The sequence below is a fragment of the Lithobates pipiens genome, unplaced genomic scaffold, assembly GCF_037356315.1.
Source record: "Lithobates pipiens isolate NorthernLeopardFrog02 unplaced genomic scaffold, aLitPip1_a1.2 Scaffold_28, whole genome shotgun sequence".
Classification (NCBI taxonomy): Eukaryota; Metazoa; Chordata; class Amphibia; order Anura; family Ranidae; genus Lithobates; species Lithobates pipiens.
The window spans coordinates 187489073-187515910 of NW_027507789.1; the positions used below are offsets into that span (position 1 = coordinate 187489073).

At 43.7% G+C, this 26838-nt stretch overlaps 1 protein-coding gene across 4 annotated transcripts in view; it reads right to left on the reverse strand.

Moving 5' to 3' along the window:
• Positions 1-13305: 13305 nt before the first annotated feature.
• TLK2 (tousled like kinase 2) overlaps positions 13306-26838 on the reverse strand; it is a 92155-nt gene continuing 78622 nt past the window's right edge. For all 4 annotated transcript variants that reach the window (XM_077460143.1, XM_077460142.1, XM_077460140.1 and 1 more), the window contains 5 exons: positions 25610-25779; positions 24976-25114; positions 24418-24529; positions 18462-18569; positions 13306-18355 (listed from right to left, as the gene is read on the reverse strand). In XM_077460143.1, the coding sequence (XP_077316269.1) occupies positions 18182-18355; positions 18462-18569; positions 24418-24529; positions 24976-25114; positions 25610-25779 (703 nt within the window). In that variant the 3' untranslated portion in view covers positions 13306-18181. The remainder of the gene's footprint in view (positions 18356-18461; positions 18570-24417; positions 24530-24975; positions 25115-25609; positions 25780-26838) is intronic.

Genomic DNA, 26838 nt, shown 5'->3' on the forward strand with positions numbered 1-26838 from the left:
TTCCTGGGAAAGTGGGTGGAGCAGCTCTATCTCCAGGTGCACTCCTGAAAGACAAAGGGATAAAATATGTTAAACTTGTAGGCTAGTAATGTTGCCTGTCTCACTCACAATGGCTTATTGTGCCTGTAAGTGCTACTTAGAACCACTAAAAAGACAAATTAGAGACCTGTCTTGTAAGACAAGGACACTACATTGATCAATAAAAGGGTCTTGTCTTAAAGCAGGGTTCCACCCTAAAGTGGAACTTCCGCTGATCGGAACCCTCCCCCCCTCCGGTGTCACAATTGGCACCTTTCAGGGGGGAGGGGGTGGAGATACCTGTCAAAGACAGGTATTTACACCCACTTCCGGGCATAGACTCCCGTGGGAGTCTATGTCATTTCCTGTCCTGCCGCGCTGTCTGCTGGGACACACACGGGTCTCAGAGACAGCGCGGACAATTCCTATTGCTCTACGCGACTCGCGCATGTGCAGTAGGGAACCGGGAAGTGAAGCCGATTCGCTTCACTTCCTGATTCCCTCACCTAGAATGGCCTCGGCATCGCTGGACCCCGGGACAGGTGAGTGTCCATTTATTAAAAGTCAGCAGCTGTAGTATTTATAGCTGCTGGCTTTTAATATTTTTTTTGTAGGTGGAATCCCTCTTTAACACTGCCCTTTTCAGGCGACTGATTTTGAAAAGGGCTCCCTGACATACAACCCTTGTAACCCCTTTTTATGAATTTTTATGGTTAAGGGTAATACATTAACGGAAGCTAGATCCCTGGGCTTAGACGGCACACCCAACCCCTGGCTTTCCTTACACCTAAATGCCTACTGCAGGAGATTAGGTCCATAGCAGGAGCAGAAAACTCATTACTACATTTAGTTCTACTAAGAGGGTGATAAGAAGGCCATCTACCATAACCTATTCAGTCGGGTATACAGGTCAGGAGATACGTTCTTATACTTTGTCTTCAATCCATAATACTTTGAACAAAACTTCCCAAGTTCTTACTAAAGATTTTATTTTTAATATGCTTCCTCCAGTGTCTTATAACCCTACAGAGTTTCAACCACTGGGAAGGATTCTGGCATCTCTGAATGTAAAGGGGCTGAGACTTTCTGACATCTGCAGCCAGAACGCCTGGCCCCTCCATGGAAAAAGGTGGTCTACAATAAAAAAGCGATACATGTATTATTATCACAAATATAAAGGCCATAGATTGTGTGCACAGCACAACAAATAGATTTAGACAGACAACAATGTTGTATATCTGAGTGCTGCTAGCTAAACCGATATATCAAATATGAATGGAAAAGGCCGAAATCTAAACTTCAATCTTGTGCATTGAAGCATAACAAGCTAAAAGCTATTTAAGAGATATGACCAGCAAAAAAAAAAAAACAGTCTCCACCGTTAGGTTTTCTGATGTGCGGCCAAGATGTAAAAACAAAAAGACACAAGCAAACTTTAAGGCTGCGTATTTTCTGAAGTGCAGCTAGACGGGAACACCCTTCATGGTGGTGTTTTACTGATGTACAACAAAAATAGGGCAAAAAATATAAGACAGGAAGACAACCTTCAATGTTAAAGAGCAACCAAATACAGTTATAAGACCAATATGAACATGGAAAAGACATCCTTTATTATTATGCAGTTCTGAAGTGCAGTCAAATAAAACAAAAACGGAGAAAGGGCCCAAGCAACCTTTAGCATTGTGCTTTTCTGAAGTGTGGTAAGGTAATATGAAACAGAAGACACCAACAAGCTTCAAATGTTGAGTATTTCAGCTGTGCCATAAAACAGAAAAACCAGACAGCCTTCATAGTTGTGTTTTTTTTTTGGTGTGCCACAAAATAAGCAAATAACTCCATGAAGTGTAGCAAAGCAAACACTTAAAACAGCACAGCAAATTTTCCCCTCTCCTTAGAGACCACCCATTAAAACAGAGTCCCATTATATCAGCACCTTCATTAGATTAAAGACCCCCATTAGATAAGAGTCCCTTTTATACATCAGTGCCCCCCCAAAGACCCCCCATTAGATAAGAGTCCCTTTTATATATCAGTGCCCCCCATTAGGAATCCCTCCTTTCACATCAAAGTCCTCTCTAGATTAGGAGTTGACTCATCACATCAGGTTTCTCCGTTTACATCAAGATCCACATTTACATCAGTATTCACCCCCTTACAACTGGAGTCCCCGCTTCACATTAGGATTCCCCTAAACATCAAGAGTCACCATTAACATTAGGAGCTCTGTACAGAGCATCAACGGCCCCCTTATTAGATCACAGTCCCTCTTTACATCAGGAGCCCCACCCAGCATGGGCCCTTTATATCAAGGGCCCCTTTACAGGAGCCCTCCTTAAATCAAGAGTTCCTCTTTAAAATCTCACTTTACATCAGTATACCAGTGTGACCGTAGGGGGGAGCAGTGTGACAGGAGGGGGCAGAGATGCCACAACCCAAAGCCTAGGTTCACGTTGAAGCAATTTGGCACGCGACTCGACATGTCAAATAACACGCCAAATCGGTGGCTATTGCCGACAATAGCCCCGTCCGAATTGCCAATAAGGTAGTAAAAAAGGGGGCGTAGTTTGCCCCGAGAGAAGACGGCTGCTTAACCCTAGAACTCCATCAGACCTCGACCTTCATTATGCCATAACTGGGGACCACCGCTTACATCTTAACACCCACCATGGGGACTTCATTCCACTGGAACTCAGCACCCAGATCCCAGAGAGGTTAGCAGTCGCACAAGCCAGAATATACTGGAGATATTCCAGACCCAGAGAACAAACATGGCGGCCTCCCTTCCCACCGCATCCTCTCCTCACAATGGAATCACACTGACTGACAGACCAGCACCCCGCTCCTGTGGAGAATAGCCAGCCACCGCTTCAACAACCAAGTGTGTATGACCTCCAAGCGGTGGCAGCTGACATAAAAGATACACTTTTTGCGGCCATCACAGACCTCCGCCATGAAATCCAGGCTATAGCGGGAAGGGTACAGAGTGGAGCACACCTCTACACAACAGAAGACCGCGATGCAACAGATTCGCCATAATGTGGACACACACCATGCAGCTCCATGACTTACAACACCATGTCAAAGATTTGGACAATCGGGGACTGCATCAAAATCTGCGGGTGAGAGGCCTCTCCGAATCGATTGAACGTGACCAGATTCTCCCAGTCATAAATCTGTTCAACAGCCTCCTGGATCAACCCCACCAAGCTCCTGTTGCTATGGAGCACATCCACAGGGCCCTCAGGCCTCGAGGCAGAGACACAGACCCTTCCCGAGAGACACCTGCCACATCAATGACTTTGCAATAAAGGAAGAAATTCTCCATAAGGGCCACGATAAAACGTGGTTGGAGCACGAGGGTCACACACTCCACATTTATCAAGACCTCTCGGCAATCACTCTTCGGCACCGCAAAGACCTGCACCCTCTACTAGAAGTCCTGCAGAGCAGGGAAACACATTACCTATGGAAGTTCCCGTTTGGCCTCCTAGCCACCCACCAAGGACGTTCTGCCGTGCCAAGAATCCCCGAAGAGCTGGACATCTTTTGCCAAAACACTAGGCATACCATGTGTGGCTGTCCCAAATTGGTATGCAGACTTTAACATCCCCAACCATGATCACCACCCATCCAGAGAGGAACCGATGGAAGCACAGGACCCAAGGTTCCCGGAGGCACAGATCACCATCGACCACCAGACCCAGCTAAGCTGCAATATCTCGGCACCAGCTCCCAAGCCCAACAAATGCCCCCATGCCTCGTAGACCACATCAAGATCGCTAGGATAACTCCGGCTGCAGATGCCCATGATGTTTGGATAAGTATACCCGCTCACTACACTTTATCACTCTTGTTCATATGGGATACTGACATGCCCGTGAGCCTGCTCCCACTGTTTTTCTTTTAATTTTTCAGTTATTTTTTTTTATGGGGTTGGCTCAAAACTTCCTGTCTATGCAGTGTGAGACAGCACTTGCCCTTACAAACGCCCTTCCTGCCACACACGCAAAGAAATGTAATGCCGACTGTTAGCTTTCCATTACCCAAGCCAACATAACACATGGGAGTGGACAATAACGATCACTCAAAACAACTTTCCATGCCTATCTGGGGTGTCAGACCACCGATAAACAGTTACGATCATCTGGGATACGCGAGTCATCACGGCTGCAGACTGCCCTTGACATGCTAGAGTGCGGGACACCACGAGGCCCTTAAGTACTGTGACACCTCACTGGAGATCGGCTATAACAGCAACTCTACAAAGAACTTTCCCCCAACAGAATCAGATCAGGGTATTCACACAGGGATAACTTTTCCCTCGTCTGGTCACTCTGATCCCCCGGACCTTGCCACCCAGCCTGAGTACGAGAAGCTACATACATATTCCTCCACACAGCGAACTTGTGACACTTCAGATGAACTGACACCACCCGCTAATGGTCACGTGAATACGGTCAAACACTGGGAATGACCAGCCCCACATCGCTCTGCTCAGTGCTGGGCAGGGACCTCCCCCATCTCACTGGTCTGTACCTATTTAAGTTAATTGTTTAATAACTGAATGCTTTTCTGCTCGTCTCTACTCTATACATTGCATGCCACATGTTGAGAGCAGACTGTAATGCTTCACATTCCATGCACACCACCTTAATTACTATCTTCCCAGCAATGTTCAGTATAACACTATCTGGTAATCCACAAAAAAAAAAAAAAAAAAAATGGGTGCCATCACAGGGTGCCATCTAGTGGAGCTCCATACACACTGCCACTACCAACCTGACTAGAAACATGACTCAGGGGCAGAGTACTATATTCCCCACCCCACCCCACTATAAAAACGCTCCCACCCCCCCACTATGCACCCGCAATTGCCTACAGCTCACTGCGGGCAAATACAATACCTAATGCGATTCTCCTTCCCAAATCTGCACCAAGACACACGGCCGAGGCATGCCACAAACTCACATACATTTTCAGGCCACCTCCTTTTTCTATTGCTCTATCCTCCCAGCTCTCATTTCTGTCCTCTGCTCTACACGGAATGTTTTGGCTGTCATGTTGACAAATTTTTGTTCCTCAATTGTTCGAGGTGTCATACATATAGGGTGGACCCGCACCACGGACCAAACAAGTATGACACCGTTAACACACTACATGTTCTAACTCAGGCAAGTCCAGGCTATGGAGTACATCAGTGTAGAGAAATTAAGTTCTCTACACTGATCAGAAATGACAGTCACCCTCCTCATACTCCAGTCATACGCATGTATGAACTGAGGTCATACCCTAACAGTCTTCCCCTATACATAGAGACACAAGTCAATTAACCTGCTGCCCACATCACGCATCTCCCCTTGCATAAACCAATCCCCATTTGACCTCGAATTTACATGACAGGGCCAATGGTCTGATGGACTATACTCCCCAATTCCTCTCTCTGGATAACCAACTCCCACACAGTGGCACTCAGCCACTGAACCCATCTGGTACACCCGTTTTTGTTGTACCCTCCAACTCTGATGGGTGAGCAAGTTTTCACCTGCCACCGGAACACCTCTCCTTTGCCCCTCTACATTCTGACTTACACCACAAAACCCAATCCAAACACCCCCCACCACTCAACCTACACTACCGGAACTCCAGGGGTGAACAGCGGCACTAGATATGGTGATAACATAAAATTATATAGCAACTGGAATATAGGTATACATAAAATGTGTGTGAATAAGCACACATAATATTAAAACATTTGTTAAAACATAATGTCCATAAATGATCCGAGATCTTGTATGATTAGCACCTGGAGGCAGCTCCCTTAGAGTCAAGCGATGAGCTCAGTCTGGCACCCCTCTGTTCCCATTACTACCGGAACTCCACCTTCTCCCTTGCTCCCTCCTTGCCACGGTTCTTCATACCGGTCTTACCTAATAACCTGAAGGACACACAGAAACAATGATGGCCTCTCCACCATCTAATTCAGCCGCACCGCCGATCAAGATCGCTTCAATTAATGCTAGGGGACTTAACATACCAAAAAGACGATCCCAGCTCCTCCTATCCATGCAACACTACAAGGCAGACATATTCCTACACGAAAACACATTTCTGCACTGGCTCAACACAAACTACAGAATCACCGCTTCCCAACAGCGTATCATGCAACCAACCCATTGTCCAAATCGAAAGGGGTCTCTATACTTATAGTGAAACGTTGCCCTTTTCATATCAACGATGCATTGACGAGACAGGCACCTCTTTCTAAAAGGATCATACCTAGGTAGGAAACTCACATTAGCGAATGTATACACCCCGAACGTTGGCCAAGTGGCCTTCTTCCGCACAATTACTGATGCACTAACCACGTTTCAAGAAGGTACTCTTATTCTGGGAGAAGATTTTAATGCATCACTCAACCCTGCGCAAGACACCTCCACTGGCATATCCTCTCTCCCTTATGCAGTCTTATGAAAAATTAAATCCCACCTCCAGAATTTACTACTCAACGACACTTGGCATACCTTAAATCCCAATGGAAAAGACTATACTTTTTTTTTTCCCCGACACCACACAACAGATTCTCCAGGATAGATTATTTGTTTCACGCAAAGATCTGTCTATGCTCCACCACACCTCCATAGAGCCCATGTTCCTATCAGATCACCACCCTATTTTCATGACAATGACGTTCCCAGAAACACTCCCTCGCCCACAGATGTGGAGACTTGACCCTTCCCTCCTTACCGACCCCTCTGTCGCGGCAGAGGTTAGACTCCGTGTTGCACAATACACCCTAGAGAACAAACCCACCGACCCCTCTACTTATTAATTGCGAAGACCCACGAATGCGTGATTCGTGGCACCCTTATTGCAGCAGCCGACAAACTTACAGAAAGACAGAAACATTACACAGAACTCATGGATAGGATCTGAAAGCTAGAAAAAACAAGCGCTCACAAGCTCTAGACACTTTCAATGACTTTATACAAGCCAGATCGAATCGATTAGAAATAATGGGCAAACAAATACGGCGCAAATATAACCAAAGAAAACGTTCTATGAATATGGCAATAAAGCCAGTAAAATGCTTGCAAGAGCCCTACAAGCTAAAAAGACTACCATGACTATACAGTGACAGATGCATCAGGACACAAACCGAACTCAACCCCAGACATAGCCAGTTTGTGAAGTATTATTCTCAACTCTACAAGCTCTCCCCGACAGACCCATCCATAGATGAGACCACGAGAAAACAAATGAAAGTTGAATTCTCATGACAATACAGTCCAACTCCAATTTCTGACTCCATAGCACAAGATCTAGACGCCCCCTTGAAGAAAGACAAAGTTGACCTAGCACTGACACAAATGAAAATGGGCAAGAGCCCCGGCCCAGACAGCCTGACCGTAGGATACTACAAAACCTATGCAGATATCCTCACCCCCTTTTTCTTGTTGGTCTTTAATTCATTTGCGACCCCAATGGAACCCCCACGAGATCTACTAAAGGTCCACATCACAGTTATCCTAAAGCCAGGAAAGGACCCTGCAGTGGTCATCAGTTACAGACCAATTTCATTGCTCAATGTAGATCTCAAATGTTACGCCAAAACGTTAGCGAATTGGCTTCTCCCCCAACTGGTCGATCTGGACCAAGTCGGCTTCATTCCAGGCAGAGAAGAGAGACAATACTCTTAAAGCCATCAAACGTCCACCACTGGCTCACTTCTACCCACAACCAGGGATTCCTACTTTTCCTCAACGTGGAGAAGGCATTCAACATGGAGGCCTGGGACTACATAACAGAAGCCTTAAAGGCCATTGGCCTCCCTACCGAAATGCTAAATTTCATACTAGCACTCTATTCCAACCCCACAGCTAGAGTCCAATTAAACAGCCACCTGTCGGATGCCTTCTCTATATCAAATGGAACCTGCCAGGGCTGCCCCCTTTCCCCTCTAATATTTGTCCCTACCTTTGAACCACTACTTAGATGTCTCAGAGCTAACCCAGATGTCAAGGGCATAGACATTAAACACCGCACCTACAAACTAGCAGCCTTTGTGGATGATATACCCTTTCTCACAGTACCGCTCACGACACTCCCTAATCTACTCAAAGATTTCAACACTTAAGACCCTGACTAACCTTCAAATAAATTTTACAAAATTCAATGCCCGGAATGTCACGCTATCCCCTGAAACCTGTAAGCAATGCCAAACGAATTTCCCCGTTTTCATGGAACAACCGCACAATCACCTACCTGGGCATCCAACTCCCGGCCTCCCTAACTGACCTCAAAACATGTAATACTACAAAATACAGGACTTAAAGAAATGGTCTTCCGGTCTCTTTCTGGTTTGGCAGGGTCGCCATCATTAAAATGAATATCCTTATGGTCCACATGCAAGGAAGATGGTCTCCAAACTATGGCCCCTCATAAAGGTGGGGGGGCAATACCTTACCCCCCTCTTTCCCATCAGAGGTGGTTTAGGCACTCACTTCTCCCACCGTAGTGAACTGGTGCCTCTTTGGGCTCTCTTCAGCCACCACGTTAGTCAGTGTCTCCTCTTCCCAGGGTCGCACCGCCATCCTCCGATTAGGGATAAAGACAGAAGAAGCCAGAGAGGCCTGCCTATATCTGCCTCACAGGGTTACTATCAATCCCTTGGCCAGCTGGTTAGAAGAAAAAAAAAAAAAAAAAAAAAAAAAAAAAAAAAAACACACATTTCACTGTGTAGGGAGAAACACAATCAAAACCTGAGGATCAGGTTGGGACGTAAAAACAGCTCTTAAGCAATTGTGTAATTGTGTTTCCTGTGGGGAGGAGCCTCATCTCTCTGGTGTGCCATCCTGGAAAGTGAAAGGAGGGCTCTGGGGGCAGCTGCAACACAGGTTTTTCACCTTAATGTATAGAATACTTTAAAGGTGAAAAACCATTACACTTTACAACCCCTTTAAGGGTGCTGGAAAACAGCCTCATTTCAGGATCTGAACATTCTTTTAGGATAACAGACATTACTTGGTGAAAAGAAAAAACACGTTAATTTGTTTTAAATGAAATCCCTAGTACATTTGATAGTTTCTAGAGGGCTTGCTTTATTTTTCCTGGATGTCTAATGCATCATAAACAGCATCTAAAAAGGTCATCAACATCCTCTAGGGACAACTTGAATCTGAACCCTTTACTAGCATCACTTTGACTGTCCTCCAATTCAGAATCAGCAGTATCCCGAACCTGAAGTCATTACCTCTGGGGAAGAGGGTACTGGGCACAGGCTGGATTAGAGGTGGTCTGAACTTGTGGAATAAGATTATGGCATGCCTGAATGGAAAGGCACCTCATCCTTCACTGAACAGAGGAACTTTGAATAAACCAAATCAGATTGCTCCTTAAGGTAAGATTGAAATATAGGGGACAACAGAGCGACTTGGAATAGTTATAGGACAGTTTGAAGCCATTACCTGAGCACTTTTTAGGGGAAGGTTTTTCCTTAAATGCCTCCTTCACATGCAAGAGTGAAAAGTCAGAATGTAGCCTGACTCAGTGGTCCCTGCTGACCAACAACTCTGGTCAAGTAGAGGAATGCAAGGGTGTAAATTTCTCAATGAAGCACATTATATGCCTGGCCTCGAGAATGCCTATCCAGATATATGCCAGGCCTAGTCTTAAAATGGCATCATAGGCAACCTAGGAGTTATGAATATGCTTCCTTTGTAACTTTTTCTACTGGAAACTGTAATTTTCTTTAGTTGTTGGGAACTGCAGAGTGAGCAGGCAATGAAAATTGGTGTCCTCTGCATCTAGATGAATGGCAAAGCAACTGTAAAAAGTGGACTGTACATTGAGAAAAGTGACACGAGATGCTATAAGCTGCCATTTATGTGTTTACAACTTGAAATAGTCTTCAATGCATTCCAAAAAACCTTCAACGCTGGGGCACTACTGCAAGTGGCACCATAAACCAAGTAGTGGCACCTTCCAGACTGCAAGTCTGAGCGCTACCCCTCAAGGCATGTGCTCTAATAATACAGTGTGTGACAGAACTATTTGGGGCTGTAAATTGAGCTCAGGGACTGAAGTTTCTTTGGGGATGGAACTTAAAGCAGAGTGGCACTTTTGCTTATCTGCTTCCTCCCACCCTCCGGTGCATGTGGCACTTTTTGGGGGGGGGGGGGGGTACCCGGTTTTGACAGGTACCCTTCCCCCGTCCCAGGAGATGGCACCGTCTCTCGCAAGTTTGGCCCCCTCCTCCGGGCAAGTAAGTGCAATGCTTCTTGCATGCACAGTAGAGAACAAGCTGTCAAGCCAAAAGGCTTCACTGCCGGTTTCCCTTACCAGGAATGGTGGTGGCAGCACCTGGGGTGCCGACAGTGTGTGCTCCCCTGGATGGGTAAGTGTCCATATATTAAAAGTCACAGTATTTGTAGCTGCTGACTTAATTTTTCTTCCCCAGGCTGAAACACCTCTTTAAAAGATCCTTTCCACACCGGCGTGCTGCTCCACTTCATTCAGCAGGGGCTCTGTAAGCAGATCCCCCTGCTAAATTGGAGCAGAATGGACTAAGGTAACATTCAGTATTTTTGTCTGCATTTCGACAGTGGACCTGTGTAGGAGCTATGGGCTGCCAGATCTAAATGGACTTGGGTCTCTCTAAATTAAAGGGGCTATAAACCCTCACGGTTTTTCACCTTAATGCGTTAAGGTGAAAAACCTTTTGGGATGCAGTAGCCCCCCTTTTACTTACCTGAACCTGATCCTTCCAGCAATCCAGCAGCTGTCTCGGATCCTCATTGGATAGATTGATAGCAGCTGGAACCAATGGCTCAATGAAATCCAGTGACACGGAAGTGGGGCCGAATACTGCTGTCTGCGTCAATGGAGGCTGCAGCAGAACTCGAGAGCACACCTGCATGTGTGCCCCCAAGGAGAGCGGCTCTTCATGGGGACACTTAAGAGGAGCCCAGAGTGCCGCAGGGGACACGCAAAATCAGTGCACAGAGGCGGCAAGTATAGACAGGCTTATTTTTAAAAACAAGACACAAAATTTAAATCACTTTAAGGGTTCCGTCAGTCATGTTTAGGTCTGTAAATTTTTTTTAAAAAATGATTCAGACCTTTTCCGCATTTTATTTTCCCAGATTCCAGCGGACTCGGGGGTAGATCTGAAACTTACAATCAAGTCCGCCTGAATACCGTATATACTCGAGTATAGGCCGACCCGAATATAAGCCGAGGCCCCCAATTTACCCCCAAAAAACTGGAAAACTTATTGACTCGTGTATAAGCCGAGGGTGAGACATGGCTGTCCATCCCTGTGTGTCCGTCCATCCCTGTGTGTGTGTCCGTCCATCCATCCCTGTGTGTCCATCCATCCATCCATCCCTGTGTGTCCGTCCATCCATCCCTGTGTGTGTATCCATCCATCCCTGTGTGTGTGTGTGTGTGTGTGTGTGTGTATTCATCCATCCATCCATCCCTGTGTGTGTGTATCCATCCATCCATCCGTGTGTGTGTGTGTGTGTGTGTGTGTGTGTGTGTGTCCGTGCAGCCTTGTGTGTGTGTCCAGCCTACCTGTGTCCCGAGCCGCCGTCGTCCCGAGCCTCCTCTGTCCCGAGCCGCCGTCGTCCCGAGCCGCCGTCGTCCCGAGCCTCCTCTGTCCCGTGCCTCCTCTGTCCCGTGCCTCCTCTGTCCCGTGCCTCCTCTGTCCCGTGCCTCCTCTGTCCCGTGCCTCCTCTGTCCCGTGCCTCCTCTGTCCCGTGCCTCCTCTGTCCCGTGCCTCCTCTGTCCCGTGCCTCCTCTGTCCCGTGCCTCCTCTGTCCCGTGCCTCCTCTGTCCCGTGCCTCCTCTGTCCCGTGCCTCCTCTGTCCCGTGCCTCCTCTGTCCCGTGCCTCCTCTGTCCCGTGCCTCCTCTGTCCCGTGCCTCCTCCGTCCCGTGTCGTGCCGATGGATCGCCGATCTTCTCGGCGGCCATTCTACGATTCAAAAGCTGCGCCTCCGTCCTCCGCCTGTGATAGGCGGAACACTCAATTTCCCAGCAGCCTGTGTTCCGCCTATCACGGACATCCTCTCATACTCGTCCGTAGTATGAGAATGAACGGATGTCCGTGATAGGCGGAACACTGACTGCTGGGAAATTCAGTGTTCCGCCTATCACAGGCGGAGGCGGAGAAGGAGGCGCGGCTTTTGAATTTTAATGTCCGCCGTCTGTCTGCTCGATACGCTGATCGAGCAGTCAGACAGCGGTGACTCGAGTATAAGCCGAGGGGGCACTTTCAGCCTCAAAAAAGAGGCTGAAAATCTCGGCTTATACTCGAGTATATACGGTAACTGACAAGGGGGCCTGATAGGAAAGACCATGTGAAAAGGGCATTAGTCTACTCTTCATACCACCTTGATATATTCTTCTTTAGGTGTTATGTGGACTTAATATTTAGCCTAACTGGCACTATAAATTTAAAACCCACATTATAAAATATAAATATTTTAGTTCAGCTGAATGTTTTTTCAGTTTATAAGTGACTAATGAAGAAATATGTGGACCCAAAACCCATCCGATTAAGGCCCCTTTCACACTAGGGCGGTGTGTGCATCGTTGGTAAAGCACCGCTATTTTTAGCTGCGCTTTACCCTCAATTTTGCAGCGCTATTTGGCTGCTAGTGGGCGCTTTTAGCCCCTGCTAGCGGCCGAGAAAGGGTTAAAACCACCCACAAAGTGCTGCTGCAGCAGCAGTGCTTTGCTGGCAGTATAGCAGCGCTGCCCATTGATTTCAATGGGCAGGAGCGGTATACACACCACTTCTAAGATGCTCCTAACAGGACTTATTTTTTAGCATCCTGCCAGCGCACCACTCCAGTGTGAAAAATGTTCTCTGGCTTTCACATTGGAGACACAGAAGCGGCTCTTTCAGGGAGCTTTGCAGGTGCTATTTGTAGTGCTGTAGCCCCTGCAAAGCTCCCCAATGTGAAAGGGATCTGACAGGGTAACTGTTCTTCTGAAAAAAAAAAAAGTGTTACATCTTGTCAAGGGAAGAGTTTAGACACCAATTCTGCTTTCTGCAACTCTTCATTAGGGTTGCGTTCCAAACAAAACCTTCTGTAAGAAAATTGTTCAAACTGCATATTAAAAAAAAGGTACATCATAAAGCAGTCTTAACATTTCCAAATGTATTTTAATATCAGTATTTTTTTTTATTTTATTTTTTTTAATTCTTGGATGTTTCCCCCTAAACTTTCCAATATGAATTAATACACATTTGTCCTTCAAGTAAAAAATGAACAAAAAAATAAAAATGAAAACAGTATTTTTATTATAATTATTCCTAGAGCAAAGTGAAACCCATATTAACAGAAACTAACTCAGGCAAAGATAATTAAAAAGAAAAAAAAAAAAAAAGTAAGGGTGGGAGTTAGACATTTACCAGATGGTTATTCTTTAAATCAGGTTTCATAAATTTTGCAGCACTGGTGTCACTACAAGTGATCATCCATAAAAAAGAGAAACATTTTAAAGACTTCGGTAAGCATACTAGCAGACACTACTTTTAAGACCACGTAGGAAGTTACACCCCATGTTGCAGTGTAGTAGTCTACATGTAAAAAAGGTAGCATACTACAAGGTCCAGGCTGCATGTTTGTACTACATAAAGGCTTTTAGGGACTGTAGTCATGGGTGCTTCCATCAATGTCCAAAGCACAACCAGCATTAGGGGTTACAGTCTTTTGCCTATGCAGTGCAAAGCACAAGGTTATTGGATTTCTTCTCAACCCAGCAGCTCACACTCATTTTTCATTAGCACCTTTGCAGCATCAGTAGTAAGGAAAAACAGACCTGTGTATGCTTTAAAGCAGAAGCCTTTATCCTTTACAGCCATAAAAGCTGCCATCTTTGCCTTTGCTTGATCTGCAGTTGCCCTGGTGCTACACACAGGTTAGTTATGGCTCCAACCATTCAACGGCTTGACAGTTTGGTTGAGAGTACAAGCAACTGAGACAGTTATTTATGGCATGCCTGGAATCTATGTGTTTTGGGAAACAGCTAAATCAATGAGTTTAGTCCTACTTCAAGCTGTGCTAGTGCTTGCAGAGGGGCTGAGGTGTCTATGTCACAGCATTGGGCAACTCACCTGGCACCGGTGCTATCACATAGAGAAGTACAACTGGCCATACATGGATCTAGATTGGGCCAGCAGGTCACAATTCCATCTGTGTATGGCCGTTCTTATTCATGAGGGGTCAATCCATCTACCAACTTCTCATGATCCACCTTGTTGTAAAATTTTGCTTTGATCATCTCAAGCAGCCAGCCAATCGACTGCAGCGCTAAGAGTAATCTGACACCATCAGAATACATTGACACAGCAGAAGGGGATTCCCTCATCCACCTTGAATGTATGATTGAGGGAGATGGTTCGGTTTTTTTTTTGTTCAGCCAGCTAGCTGAAGGAAAAAACTGAACCATGTATAGCCAGGTTAGGTCACACATTGCAACATACACATGTTTTGAGTACTTTTTACTCCAGGCAGCTGAACAAAGTAGAACAGAATATGCTGCTGGGGAAGTAATGGACAGTTAACATTTACATTTCACACAAAAGGATGACTTCTATTGTGAACCACCATGTCCATACACACCAAGGCAGCCCCCAAGCTCTGCTGAAACCTCGCTGCTATGGGGCCCCCCAACTGTAGGCTTCACCAGAATAACCGCTATAGGTGGAAATCTATATTTTGTTTGTTTGTTCTGTCTAGGAACCAAAGCATTCCCTGATGTCTGCTCCAGCTTTCAGGATTTGGACTGGTGGTCGGATTTCAAATGCAGTGCAATCCTCTACAACACAACCAAGCAAAAAGGCAAGGGTATCCAGCATTTGCATGGTAGGACTTTAGTATGCAAGAACAACCACTCAATTCAATAAACACATAACTAAGCACTTTAGAGTTTCTGCCCAATTTACATAATTAAATGCAGATTATGTTTTATTTGAAACTGAAATGATGCAGGGTTAAGTGCTGCACAATTTTCAGTATCAAATTAACTGTGTGAGGTTATACAAATAAGGGCTTAGATTTGCAGTGTAGACATTAAAAATGTGTATTTGAGACATTTTTTTTTAGCACTCTTCCTAAAGTGGAGTTCCAACTGAATACAATTTTTTTTATTTTTTTTATTTTTTTAGATTAATATCTTTGGATTAGAACTCCTATATATAACTCACATTTTTATGCTCTATCGCCGCTCGATTGCCGATCTGCAATCAAAAGATTTTTTTATTATTGTCTCCTAGAATTTTCCATTTTGCTTGTGGGCATGTGAAGCACACAAGCACCATCTTCTGGGATCGGGTACAGCATGCACCGCCCGAGCGCATGTGCAGGAGGTGCAGCTCGCACACTTCTGACGTTGCCAAAAGTGCCCACCGTTGTGATGGCAATGAAGCCCTCGGCACTGCCCACTGACTCCTGGGAAATGATGACAAGCATCTCTCAGAAGCACTAACGAGCACAGGCGCAGAGGAAGTGGCAGAACACAAAGGACCCCATAGCAACAATGCTGAAGGGATGAGAAAAAAAAAATGCCAAATGTTTTTCCTGATGCATAATGCTGTTGATTTCTGAAAAGTTTATTTTATGGGTGGAACTCCGCTTTAAGCTGCAAAGGCAGTGGACAGGGGAGTTTACACGTTGTGGTCACAATACTGTGCTATGTGCCCAAAACTACTACTTCTGTCATGTTTAGTGGGTACTAAGCCTGCCAACTGCCAGCCATTCAAATTAATGGGAAAGCTGCAAATGCCCCGCAACCATACATGTAGCTGAAGTCAGAGTGGTAGTTACAAGGTTAAAATATCACTGCTTCATCACCCTTAGTTGCCACCAGTCATAATCACAGGTAAAATTAGGCATGCTGACTGTACCCAAGTCAATGGATCAACTTGCTACATTCAGCCTGCCCATACATGGTTCGAATCTCGGCCGGTTCCTACTGAACCAGCCAATTTTGGAACAGTGTATAGTCTGCCTTAGAAATCCTTTTGATGGACTGAAAATTACTAATAATCATGACGCCAATCGTTAGCTGTAGCTCTGGAAAACAATTACGCCCAACAAATACATGGCAGAGTAATTTAAGTTTAAGTTATGCAAAAGACAGTACAATTTTGGCCATGAAAAACCTTTTCCATTAGTCTAACCCTTCAACATCACTCAAAGACCAAGCTGAATAACCCTCATTGACCCAGGTCCTTTTGGTTAAACAATTTGTAAATACACGCGTCAATGGATGCAGAGACACGTTACTTGGTACTAGGATTTGAATACTTCTACTTTTGTCCACTTCCCTTTAAAAGGAAGAACACAAGCACCTTCCTGAACATGTGTAACTGATGAAGGCCACAGATTTGCCTTGATACAATGTGAAATATGCACTGCACTCCTACACTCATTTTAACCAGATTAGAGACTATTTTGAATGTTGCTTACACAGTTTAGGTACCGTCGTTTTTATATTGGACATACCACTGGAATCATCAGACATCTTGGGGTTGCAACACCTCCTACGTGGTCTGTAAAGCCTCAACAACCTACAGTCTGCAAGCTTAGTCACTACTGCTGTGACCCCAAACACAGATAGCACATTTAGTAATAGTTGTTACTAAGGCATCTATATTATTTTGGCTAAGAGAACGTTTGTTCATGATCAAAGCGCAAAAGGGAGAGTGAGCTTTTAAAACTCCTTTGGTTTCAGCCACTCACAATAGCTGTGAATGTATAGACTCAAATGCTAAAAGCATTGATGCCACAACAGGCATTGTACACAGAGGTGCAAGCAGGCAAGTTAACACACCAGCATTGTGTGATGTCAGCATTTGCAAAGTTGTTTTTTTTTTTTTCTTAAGACATGTTTCAGCAAGATTCAGAAAAAAAACAAAAAAGGCTAAAAGCAATTGCCACCAAATGTGAAGAGGTTTACAGTGAAATTACATTTTTTTTTCTTTACAACAGTTTGCAAAAGCGTGGTATAACACACATGAACAATCGCCCGCACTATGTTCACTGAACTGAACCATAACCACGGGTCAGCCAAAATCATGGACTCTATAGGTCAGCAGTTACTACAGCATGCAAGTTTGTCTGCTGCTGAAACAGACCAGATGTCAACCATGGTAAGGCTTCCCTTCAGATCTGTCTAGTATTTCAAACACAGCAAAACTCCAAAGAACAAATATTAAGACCCTTAATATTCAAAGCTTTTTTTTTTTTTTTAACCTGCCTGGAAATGTTGCACTGTGAAGATGAAAAGAAACGCCAACACTTTCCTCTGTCCCTAGTAATATGGATTTCACTTTAATAAAAACCTATGCTCCGCCAGATTAATGTTCAAAGTGGACCAATCGCCTACATAAAACTGAGGCAACTTTTTATTTTTTTTTGGTCTGAACCAATATTCTAGAACTAGAAAAAGACAGTGACATGACCAGCTCCTAGCAAACTTAAAGAATATCAGTCTAGACTAAAAAATAGATGTCCCCAGTCTCTGCAGGTGATGGATCGACTTTAAAAAGATAATAAAAGAGCTCCACTTCTAGGAAGGGCCTCTTGACTTATTATGAACAAGGGAGGCCACAAGAAATTCATGTACCTTTCTGGCAATCTCACTTGAATATTTCATTAAATGACGAAAGGGGAATCAGAACAGGTTTAAATATCAACAAGGAGGATGGGGAAGGGGTGACGGGGGGCCCCCCCAAGTCCAGTCTACTAGGATCTGGCTCCTGAAAATCTTCTTAACAAAAAGTTTATTTTCGTTTAACGGTTGTCAGCTGTGTAGAGGAATAAGAAGTCCACAGAAGGGGAAGGGAGAGGGTGTATTGTCCAAGTTACAGATCCAAGTCTGCTGCCTTGTCATGTTTTTTGAGGTCCTTGCCAACAAAGACTCAGGCTTCCACCCAACAGGGGTTGTGGATCTCTTGCAAGGCTCCATTTCAAATCCAGCTTTTTGTGGCTCCAACAGGCCAGTAATTGAAATGTTCCATGGAGCACTCGCCGCTCTCCGCCAAAAGGGAAGAAACACATTCCAAGGGAGCCGTGTAACACCTCTGCTGACATTACCACAATGTGTAATGCAGCAGAGAATCAAATCTCATGCCTCATCCGTGCGCTCTCAGTTTGACAAGCTGTTGTTGGAGGAAGCAGATGTTGATGCTACTGCAGCGGTGGCTGGGCTATTGGTGGAAACAGATTTACGAATGTGCGGCAGTAGGTAGGGGTCAGATGCTAGCTGATGGACATCTATCCGATCCTCCTTCCTATAGGCAAGGCAACGGCGGATAAAAGCCTATTAGAAGAAAAAGAGTAAATATATTGTGAACAAGGTGGCAAAGACCTACCTCCCATCCCTCTGGGTGGGCACACAAAAATCAAGGGTGTAAGAATATAGATACCTTGGCTTCTGGGGTAACAACTGGCTTTGGAGGAAACTGGACCTCTGTGGCTTTTAGGATGGTATTCTCTTGTAAGATGTCCTGCTGAGACTGGTTGTGACCAAATGGCTGCAAGATAAATCATAGCAAACATGTTTTAGGTCACTCATTTTTAATGCATGAAACAAAGACAATAAGAGTGTAAAGTTTAGCCCAGTTCTGGGTGGATTAGAAGATTAGGGATGCACCGATACCATTTTTTTTTTTTTTTTTACGACAAGTACCAATATTTTTTTTAGTACTCACCGGTACCAATTACTGATACCTACTGCAACAATTTGGTTTACACTTCAGCTGTCAGCAATGGCACAAAGCATTGAAAAGACATTTACAAATGAAATAAACTGATTTTGTTTTTGAATTTTGTGTTTTTTTAATTTGAAATGTGTAATATATTTAATATATATATATATATATATATATATATATTCACTAAAAAAGCAAACAAAAAAAAGTTAATTATCGTTTATAAAATAGACCGGAACAGAACAAAAAATAAAAAGCAGGAAAATTAAATGGAGGAGAATAGGGAGTTAATTAAGGCTGATTAGAGTAAAGAGTTAATATGGGGTTAAACAGAGGAAGATTTGTTTTGGCATCGGTGCATTTGCACGAGTACCAATACTTGTGCAAATACTTGGTATCGGCACAACCCTAATTAGAACCCATCAAGATGAAAAAAAATAAAAAAATTTGTCCACCTGGGGAAATTCACCCTGACTTGGTGACCATCGTTATTCAAAGTGATGGGAAATCCAAAAGTGTACTATTTGCCAAAAAATAAAAAAAAGCTATGGTTATACCAAAACTTAAAGGAGTTGTAAAGGCAGAAGGGTTTATCTTAATGCATTCTATGCATTAAAAAAAAAAAATAAAAAAAAAAGGAGCCCCCCCCCCCCCATCACCTCCCAATTACCTACCTGAGCCCCTTCTCTCCAGCGAAGTCCACGATCCCCTTAGCCAACCAGTACACTCTCCCTGATTGGCTGAGACAGAGCAGCGGCGCCATTGGCTTCTGCGGCTGTCAACGTAAGCCATTTAGGGGTGAGGGGCAGGGCCAGGGCTCCGTGTCTGAATACACAGAGCTCTGACTGCTTGGGTGCCCCCCTGTAGCAAGCTGCTGACTGAGGGCCCACTCAAAGGAGGGAGAGGCTAGGAGCAGCAAAGAGGGACCAGAGAAGAGGAGGATCTAGGCTGCTCTGTGAAAAACTGCAGAGGAGGTAAATATAACATGTTTATTAAAAAGAAAAAATAGCCTTTACAATCACTTTAAAGAAAAACTCCAGGCAAAAAATTTTTTATGTTCCCCATGCAGTGTAGGGCAGTCAACTGCTGCCTTTTTTTTTTCCCCTAGGGGTGAGCAAGATCCCTACACTAATTTGATCCGCCAGAAAACCATGTTTCCCTATGGACCAGTGGTGGACTGTTCCTGTCTTTAGAGTGTGCTGACCTCAGGAACGGGCCACTTTCAAGTGTGGGGATGCCAGACCAGTGGTGTTGTGCCAGACCGATCGGTGAGTCAGGAAAGTACAGTGGGGAAAAAAAAATTAATTCGATCCCCTGCAGATTTTGTAAGTTTGCCTACTTACAAAGAAATTAAGGGTCTATAATTTTTAGGTGTATTTTAAGCGAGATAGAATATTAACCAAAAATGCAGAAACACAAACAAATGCTATAAATTTAGTTGCAGTTTAGTGAGTAAAATATTTGATCCCAAAGCAAGACATGACTTAGTACTTGGTGGAGAAACCCTTGTTGGTAAACACAGAGGTGTAAAAACAGGATTTTTAAAAACAGCTTACCTGTAAAATATTTTTCTTTGAAGTACATCAGGAGACACAAAGCCATAATAGTGAAGATATTTGCCAGCACAACGTGGAACGACAGTGTCCAAACGGGTGATTTATTGCATGATCACAACACAAGGAGAGTGTAACGTTTCAGTCACGCAGGACCCCTTCGTCAGGCATTTGATGAAGGGGTCCTGTGTGACCCCAAAACGTTGCACTCTCCTTGTGTTGTGATCATGCAATAAATCACCCGTTTAGACGCGGTGTCATTCCATGGTGTGCTGGCAAATATCTTCACTGTGTGACTTGAACCAGTATCCAGCTGGTTGTTGCTACAGCACCCAAACTCGAGAGCTCATCCAAGAATGTGTGCGATGGGAATATAAAGTTTTACAGAGCCATAGTAGTAACGATGTGGGTTATAGGCCACCTTCAGGTGATGACACTGGCACCCACTGAATTAAAATGTAACCCCTCCCACTGGTGGGAGTACCTCAGTTTTATAGCAAAGTAATATAGGTGTACACCAAATAAGGGATGGACCTCTGTGTCCCCTGATGTACTTCAAAGAAAAGGATTTTACAGGTAAGCCTTTTTAAAAATCCTGTTATTTTTTCATACATCAGGGGACACAGAGCCATAGTAGTTACTATGTGGGATGTCCCATAGCAATGCCAACTGCTGATGAATTATCCAAACATCCTCAAATAGCTGTTTCACCAAAGGAAGACTAGCCAGGAGTTTCTGCATGGTGAAAGGAAGTTTAACCTCCGCTGATGTGCGTTCATGCACTCATGTGCACAGAACCGTGTATAGCACCTGGTATGCCCAGGCGGTCTCCTATACAGGTACAAACTGCCGTAAGCATCTCAGCAGTTGTGTTTGGCTAGTTTATAAGCCAGCACCTGCATGAGGACCTTGTGGAAGTTCTACAAAAGGAACTCACAAGCAATTATTGCAAGCATAAGGCTCCATGCACACTGGCGCTCATAACAGCCATTTGAAGTTTGGGCGTTTTTTTTTTTTTTTTTTTAATCCCATAAACGCCACTCTATGTTATCCTATGTGACCATGCACACATGGACGTTTGTTGGACGTTCGTCAGCAGTGGAGTTTATGGGCTGTTTTCTGAACGCCATAAAATCACGAAGTTGCACCACAAGTCGACTTGTGTGCAGAGGATGAAGGGAAACCCGCCAAAATGAATATCTGGTATGGATTTTAAGGGGAACCCTCTTCGCCGAAAAAATGGTGTGGGGGTCCCCCCAAAAAGCCATACCAGACCCTTATCCGAGCATGCAGCCTGGCCGGTCAGGAAAGGGGGTGGGGACGAGCGAGCCCCCCCCGTACCAGGCCGCATGCCCTCAACATGGGGGGGTGGGGGGGAGGTTCTTCGGGGCAGCCCCCCCTACCCCAAAGCACCTTGTCCCCATGTCCACAACGACAAGGGCCTCTTCCAGACAACCCTGGCTGTTGGTTGTCGGGGTCCGCGCGCAGGGAGCTTATCAGAATCTGGGAGCCACCTTTAATAAGGGGGCCCCCAGATCCTGCCCCCCCACCCTATGTGAATGAGAATGGGGTACCCCTACCTATTCACTTTGAAACGTGTCAAAAATAGAACACTACAGATTTTTTAAATATTTTGTTGGGCAGCTCCGGGGTCTCTTCCTTCTTCTCCGTGCTCTCCGGTTTCTTCTGCAGGGCTCCTCTGCCATCTTCTGCTCAGTCTTGCTAGCGGTGGCCTGGTCTCCTCCGTTGCCTTCTTTCCTCTTCCGATGTTGACACAACGCTCTCTCCCGCTGTAATGGCGGGTATGCAGCGTGCAATGATTTATATAGACATGCACCAGGTGATGTCAGTCGGTCACCCTGCCTCCTTATGATGTCGCTGCCCCATCATGCCCTGGGCGGTGGTACAAAAAGGTACCATCAGAAGAAATCATATGCACTGCTTGAGCAATAGTTCAGCTTCAACACCGCTATTAACCTCATGCCGACCAGCTGCTGCAGTTGTAGTGTGGCAGCATGGCTCGGCTGCGCGAATCACTGTTATGCTACGTTGGTAGCATAAACGGCCACTGGGGGGTGCGTGCATGCACGCCCCACACCGCCGTGAGTGCCCGGCGGTCTCAATCGCCACCGGGCTCCCGTGATCGCTCGGGGGGCACATGGAACCGGCAGCTGTGTGTGTAAACACAGTTTCCAGCTCTCCGAGTAGGAAACTGACAGATTGTCTGTCCATACAGAGTATGGACAGCGATCTGTTAGTTTCCCTGCACAGTCCCATCCCCCTTTAGCTAGAACACAAAATAGGATACATATTAATACCCCAAATACCACCAAAAGAAAGCTCTATTTGTGGGGGGGGGGGGGGATGTCAATTTTGTTTGGGTAAAGCGTTGAACGACCGCGCAATTGTCAGTTAATGCTACGCAGTGCCATATCGCTAAAAATGGCCTGGTCATTAAGAGAGCAAATCTTCTGGTCCTTAAGTGGTTAATTTGCTTCTTCTTGAGCCATCCCTTTGTTGCCTTGGTGGTATGTTTTGGGCAATTCTCATGCTGGAAGACCCATCCACGACCCAACTTCAGTCTTCTGGCTGAGGGAAGAAGGTCCTCATCCAAGATTTTACAATACATGGCCCCGTCCATTGGCACCAAACTCAGCCTGTACCTTTAGCAGAGAAACAGCCCCATAGCATAATGTTTACACCTCCTTGTTTAACTTAAGATTTGGTGTTCTTAGGGTCATAGTCAGCATTTTTCTTCCTTGGTGACAGCCAAGAAACATTAAGGATTTAGAGAAGGTCTAAAATAAAAAACAAAAAAAAACACAAGGCCAAGGCAACAAAGGACTGGTTCAAGAAGCACATTAAGGTCCTGGAGCGGCCTTGTCATAGAAAATATGTGGAGGGAGCTAAATGGTCGAGTTATCAAATGTCAGCCTCGAAACCCTAATGGCTTGGAGAAGATTTGCAAAGAAGAGTGGACCAAAATTTCTAACAAGGGTTTCTCCACCAAGTACCAAGTCATGTTCTGCTTGAGGATTAAATACTTATTTTTCTCACTGAAACGCAACTCAATTTATAACATTTGTAACGTGTTTTTTCTGGGATTTTTGGTTGATATTCTGTCTCTATCAATCAAAATACACCTACGATAAAAATTATAGACTTTTAATTTCTTTGCAAGTGGCAAACTTACAAAATCTGCAGGGGGGTCAAATTTTTCCCCCCCACTGTCCTCTCCCCTAGAACAAAACGAGTAAGGGAACATGTTCAGTGTGGGCACAGCCCCACTGCACATGAGAAAATGGTTTAAACCAGGGTTCTGCTTTACGTTTCTTAGGATAGGCTTTTAGCTTATAAATATAGTGCACATTTATAGGGATTCTAAACCCTGCTATTGCTCCAACATTTAAAATGATAGGGCACACCACCATTAATTTACACATGAACCCCACTTTTATTAAAGTAAAATTCCCTTTTTAACCTTTTCCTAATTATTAGTGGTACACCAAAATGAAAATTATGGACAGCTATAATAATAAATATTTATATTATATAAAAAAAAGAAAAAAAAAATTATATATATATATATATATATATATATATATATATATATATATATATATATATATATATATTTGTTTAATATGACTTAAATGAAAACAAATGTATTTTTGGCAAAACACTGATAACCCTATTGTCGGCCAAAAATTTACAGCGAGCAATATATTGGTGCATCTCTAAGAAATGAAAAACAATGCTCATCACGTCTACCATATTTTCATTTTACATTCCTGTCTGGATGTGGTGGGGAATGTCAGACATTTAAGAACTACAACAGCAGTTGCTGTGAACAGTGTGTGTTTGCTTTGAAAAGCAAAATGCCAAAATGGTGGCTACTGTGTGTGTGTAAGGGTTAACTGCAGAGGTAACTATCCCTAGTGACACTCACTGTATGTTGGTGTCTAGATTGTTGCCCTGCAAGCAGGAAAATTTGTGCAGGGTAGGGCTGAAAGTGCAATAGTCAAAACACCACTTTTTTCCTCCAAAAAGGTATCAGAGTAACATAGGTGTGAAAGGAGATCTCAGTAATTACATTGAGGGATCCAAGTGAATATTACCTTTCGCCCATACAGACACTGGTAGAAAATGACTCCTACAGACCAAACATCGACCTTGTTTGAAATTTTTGGGGGCTCTTTACCAACCACAAAACATTCAGGAGGCAGGTACCTGGAGGAAAAAAAAAAAAAAAAAAAACGGTTTATAGATTAAAGCCTTTTAAAACATAATACTCTACGTACCATTAACAACCTTCGTAGAATACCAATAGTAACATTGTCACAAAGTTACATTACATTCACATGTCATCTTAAAAGACCTGCAGTATTTATCTTCAATAAAAAGAATCTCAAGTCATTACACCTAAAAAATATTTTAAGTCCCTCTATGACAGAAATACTGTTCTAGGGAGTGCCACTTAACATGAAACTCCCCGCTGAATGCTCCAATCTGCTTGCCCTCAGAACACAAGAGATTGCACATTGACCCAAGGCCTGGAGGAGGTGTCACTCTGTGTTATGAATAAAATAAATTATGCCTAGGCTAGCAGTAGAAGATTTCTTAAATGCTAAACATATAGAAGAAAAACTAAAGCTGCACTCTTGCTTGTCACTTACCAGTAGGTTCCAGCCCCTTGTGACGTGAGCTCCATGCCATCCACTGAGTTATAGCTGTCATCATCCATTATTTTAGAGAGTCCAAAATCTGTGATTTTTATCTCTCCGCAGGCAGTACCATTAACCAAAAGGATATTACCTAGCATTTAGAAAGAATAGAAAAAAATATATAATTTCTTTAGGAATAAAAGTGAATTTATTACAGTATACGAAAATCTTACAAAGGCCGTAGTGTATCAGATGCTCATTAGTAAACATGCATTTACCTGAGCTGCTATGTGGCTTGGAGAATTATAAACCTGCTCAACATTTTTTCCATGCAAGATAAGAGAAAATCTTCATTATCCTAATTTAATTTTTTTTTCTAATTCACCATCTCATGTACAGCTACACAGGTTGAACTGGATGGACTACTGTATTTATTCAACCTTATCTACTATGTAACCATCTCGGAGAACAGTTTTACAGGCGCAAGACTGCAACTGACCACTAGGTGGGGGAACCTTCAAATTAATTCTATCTTTATGGCATAGTACACCTATTCTGAATATGCCCCTCCCTGCTGCGCCCAAAATTTATGAAACACCTTTCTTGTGTGTAAATTAAATAAGTAGTGACAACACATAGTACCTACCTGGCTTTAGATCATAGTGTATTATTGGTGGCTTGATCTCATTCAAGTACTTGAGCGCATTTACAATCTGCATGATGATGGAGCGGGCCTCCTTCTCGGACATAAGCTTGTGCTGTTTCAAGTAGAAGTCGAGATCGTTGCCCTCGCAGTACTCCAGCACTGTGCAGAACCTGCATAAAATTAGAAACATTTTTTTGTAGAAAAATCCAACAGAAAATCCGGAGGAAGCTGAAATCACCAATATAAACCTAATAACTATATTTGCCTATTTTCTTTGCAATTGTGGGAGTAATATATATATATTCCTGCATTTGACACATACAACAAATGCGTGCACTACACCATTTTGACTACACAATTTACTGAATGAATTTAGATTCATCACTCGATTAAATATCTACTTCAATTATGCAATCACTTGAAAAGCATCTGCACGTGATTGGGTGTTAAACGTGAAAAGGATTTTTTTTTTCCACACAATTGGATCATTTAAGAGAATAGTCGCATATTTTGATATATTTATCGACTTTAGTAAATCAATCATTATGTTGGAGCAAAGTACTGACCTCCATTGGAGTACACTTTAAATTCAGTGCCACAGCCTGCCCAGTGATCTGAGCATTATTAAGTATGTATTACTAGATATACTAGGTATCCTGACGACATATAATAATCATAAGGACACCTAGAAGGGAGGTTGATATTTATTGATATGATCGGACATGCAACTGTGCAGCATCAATGGGATCAATAGCTCCGAAAGAGGATAAGCTGCAACACTGAACTAGAATGAATGTAAACTCCATTTATTGGGGATAGCTTTTGAGGGGGGTCAACTTGCTCTTAAGGATAGATCTTGGGTGGTTTGGTGCTTAAAGTTCCGCATTGAAGAAAAGGGCTTTCAAAAAAAAAAAAAAAAAAATTTATATATATATATATATATATATATATATATATATATATATATATATATATATATATATATTTTTTTTTTTTTTTTTTTTTTTGAACAGCAGGGCTGGAGGCTCTAATTTTTGGAGAACTTATAAACACATGTCCATATTCAAGTCATGCATACAATTATAAAGCATGGGCACCAAACTATTTAAAGCCCACAATGTTTAAAGTCCACTTAAAGCTAAAAATTGAACACCAGGTTGCAAAAACCAAAATCTAAATTTTCGGGGAAGATGCAAACTAAGGAAAGGGGTCCCAAGTTGAGGACTGAT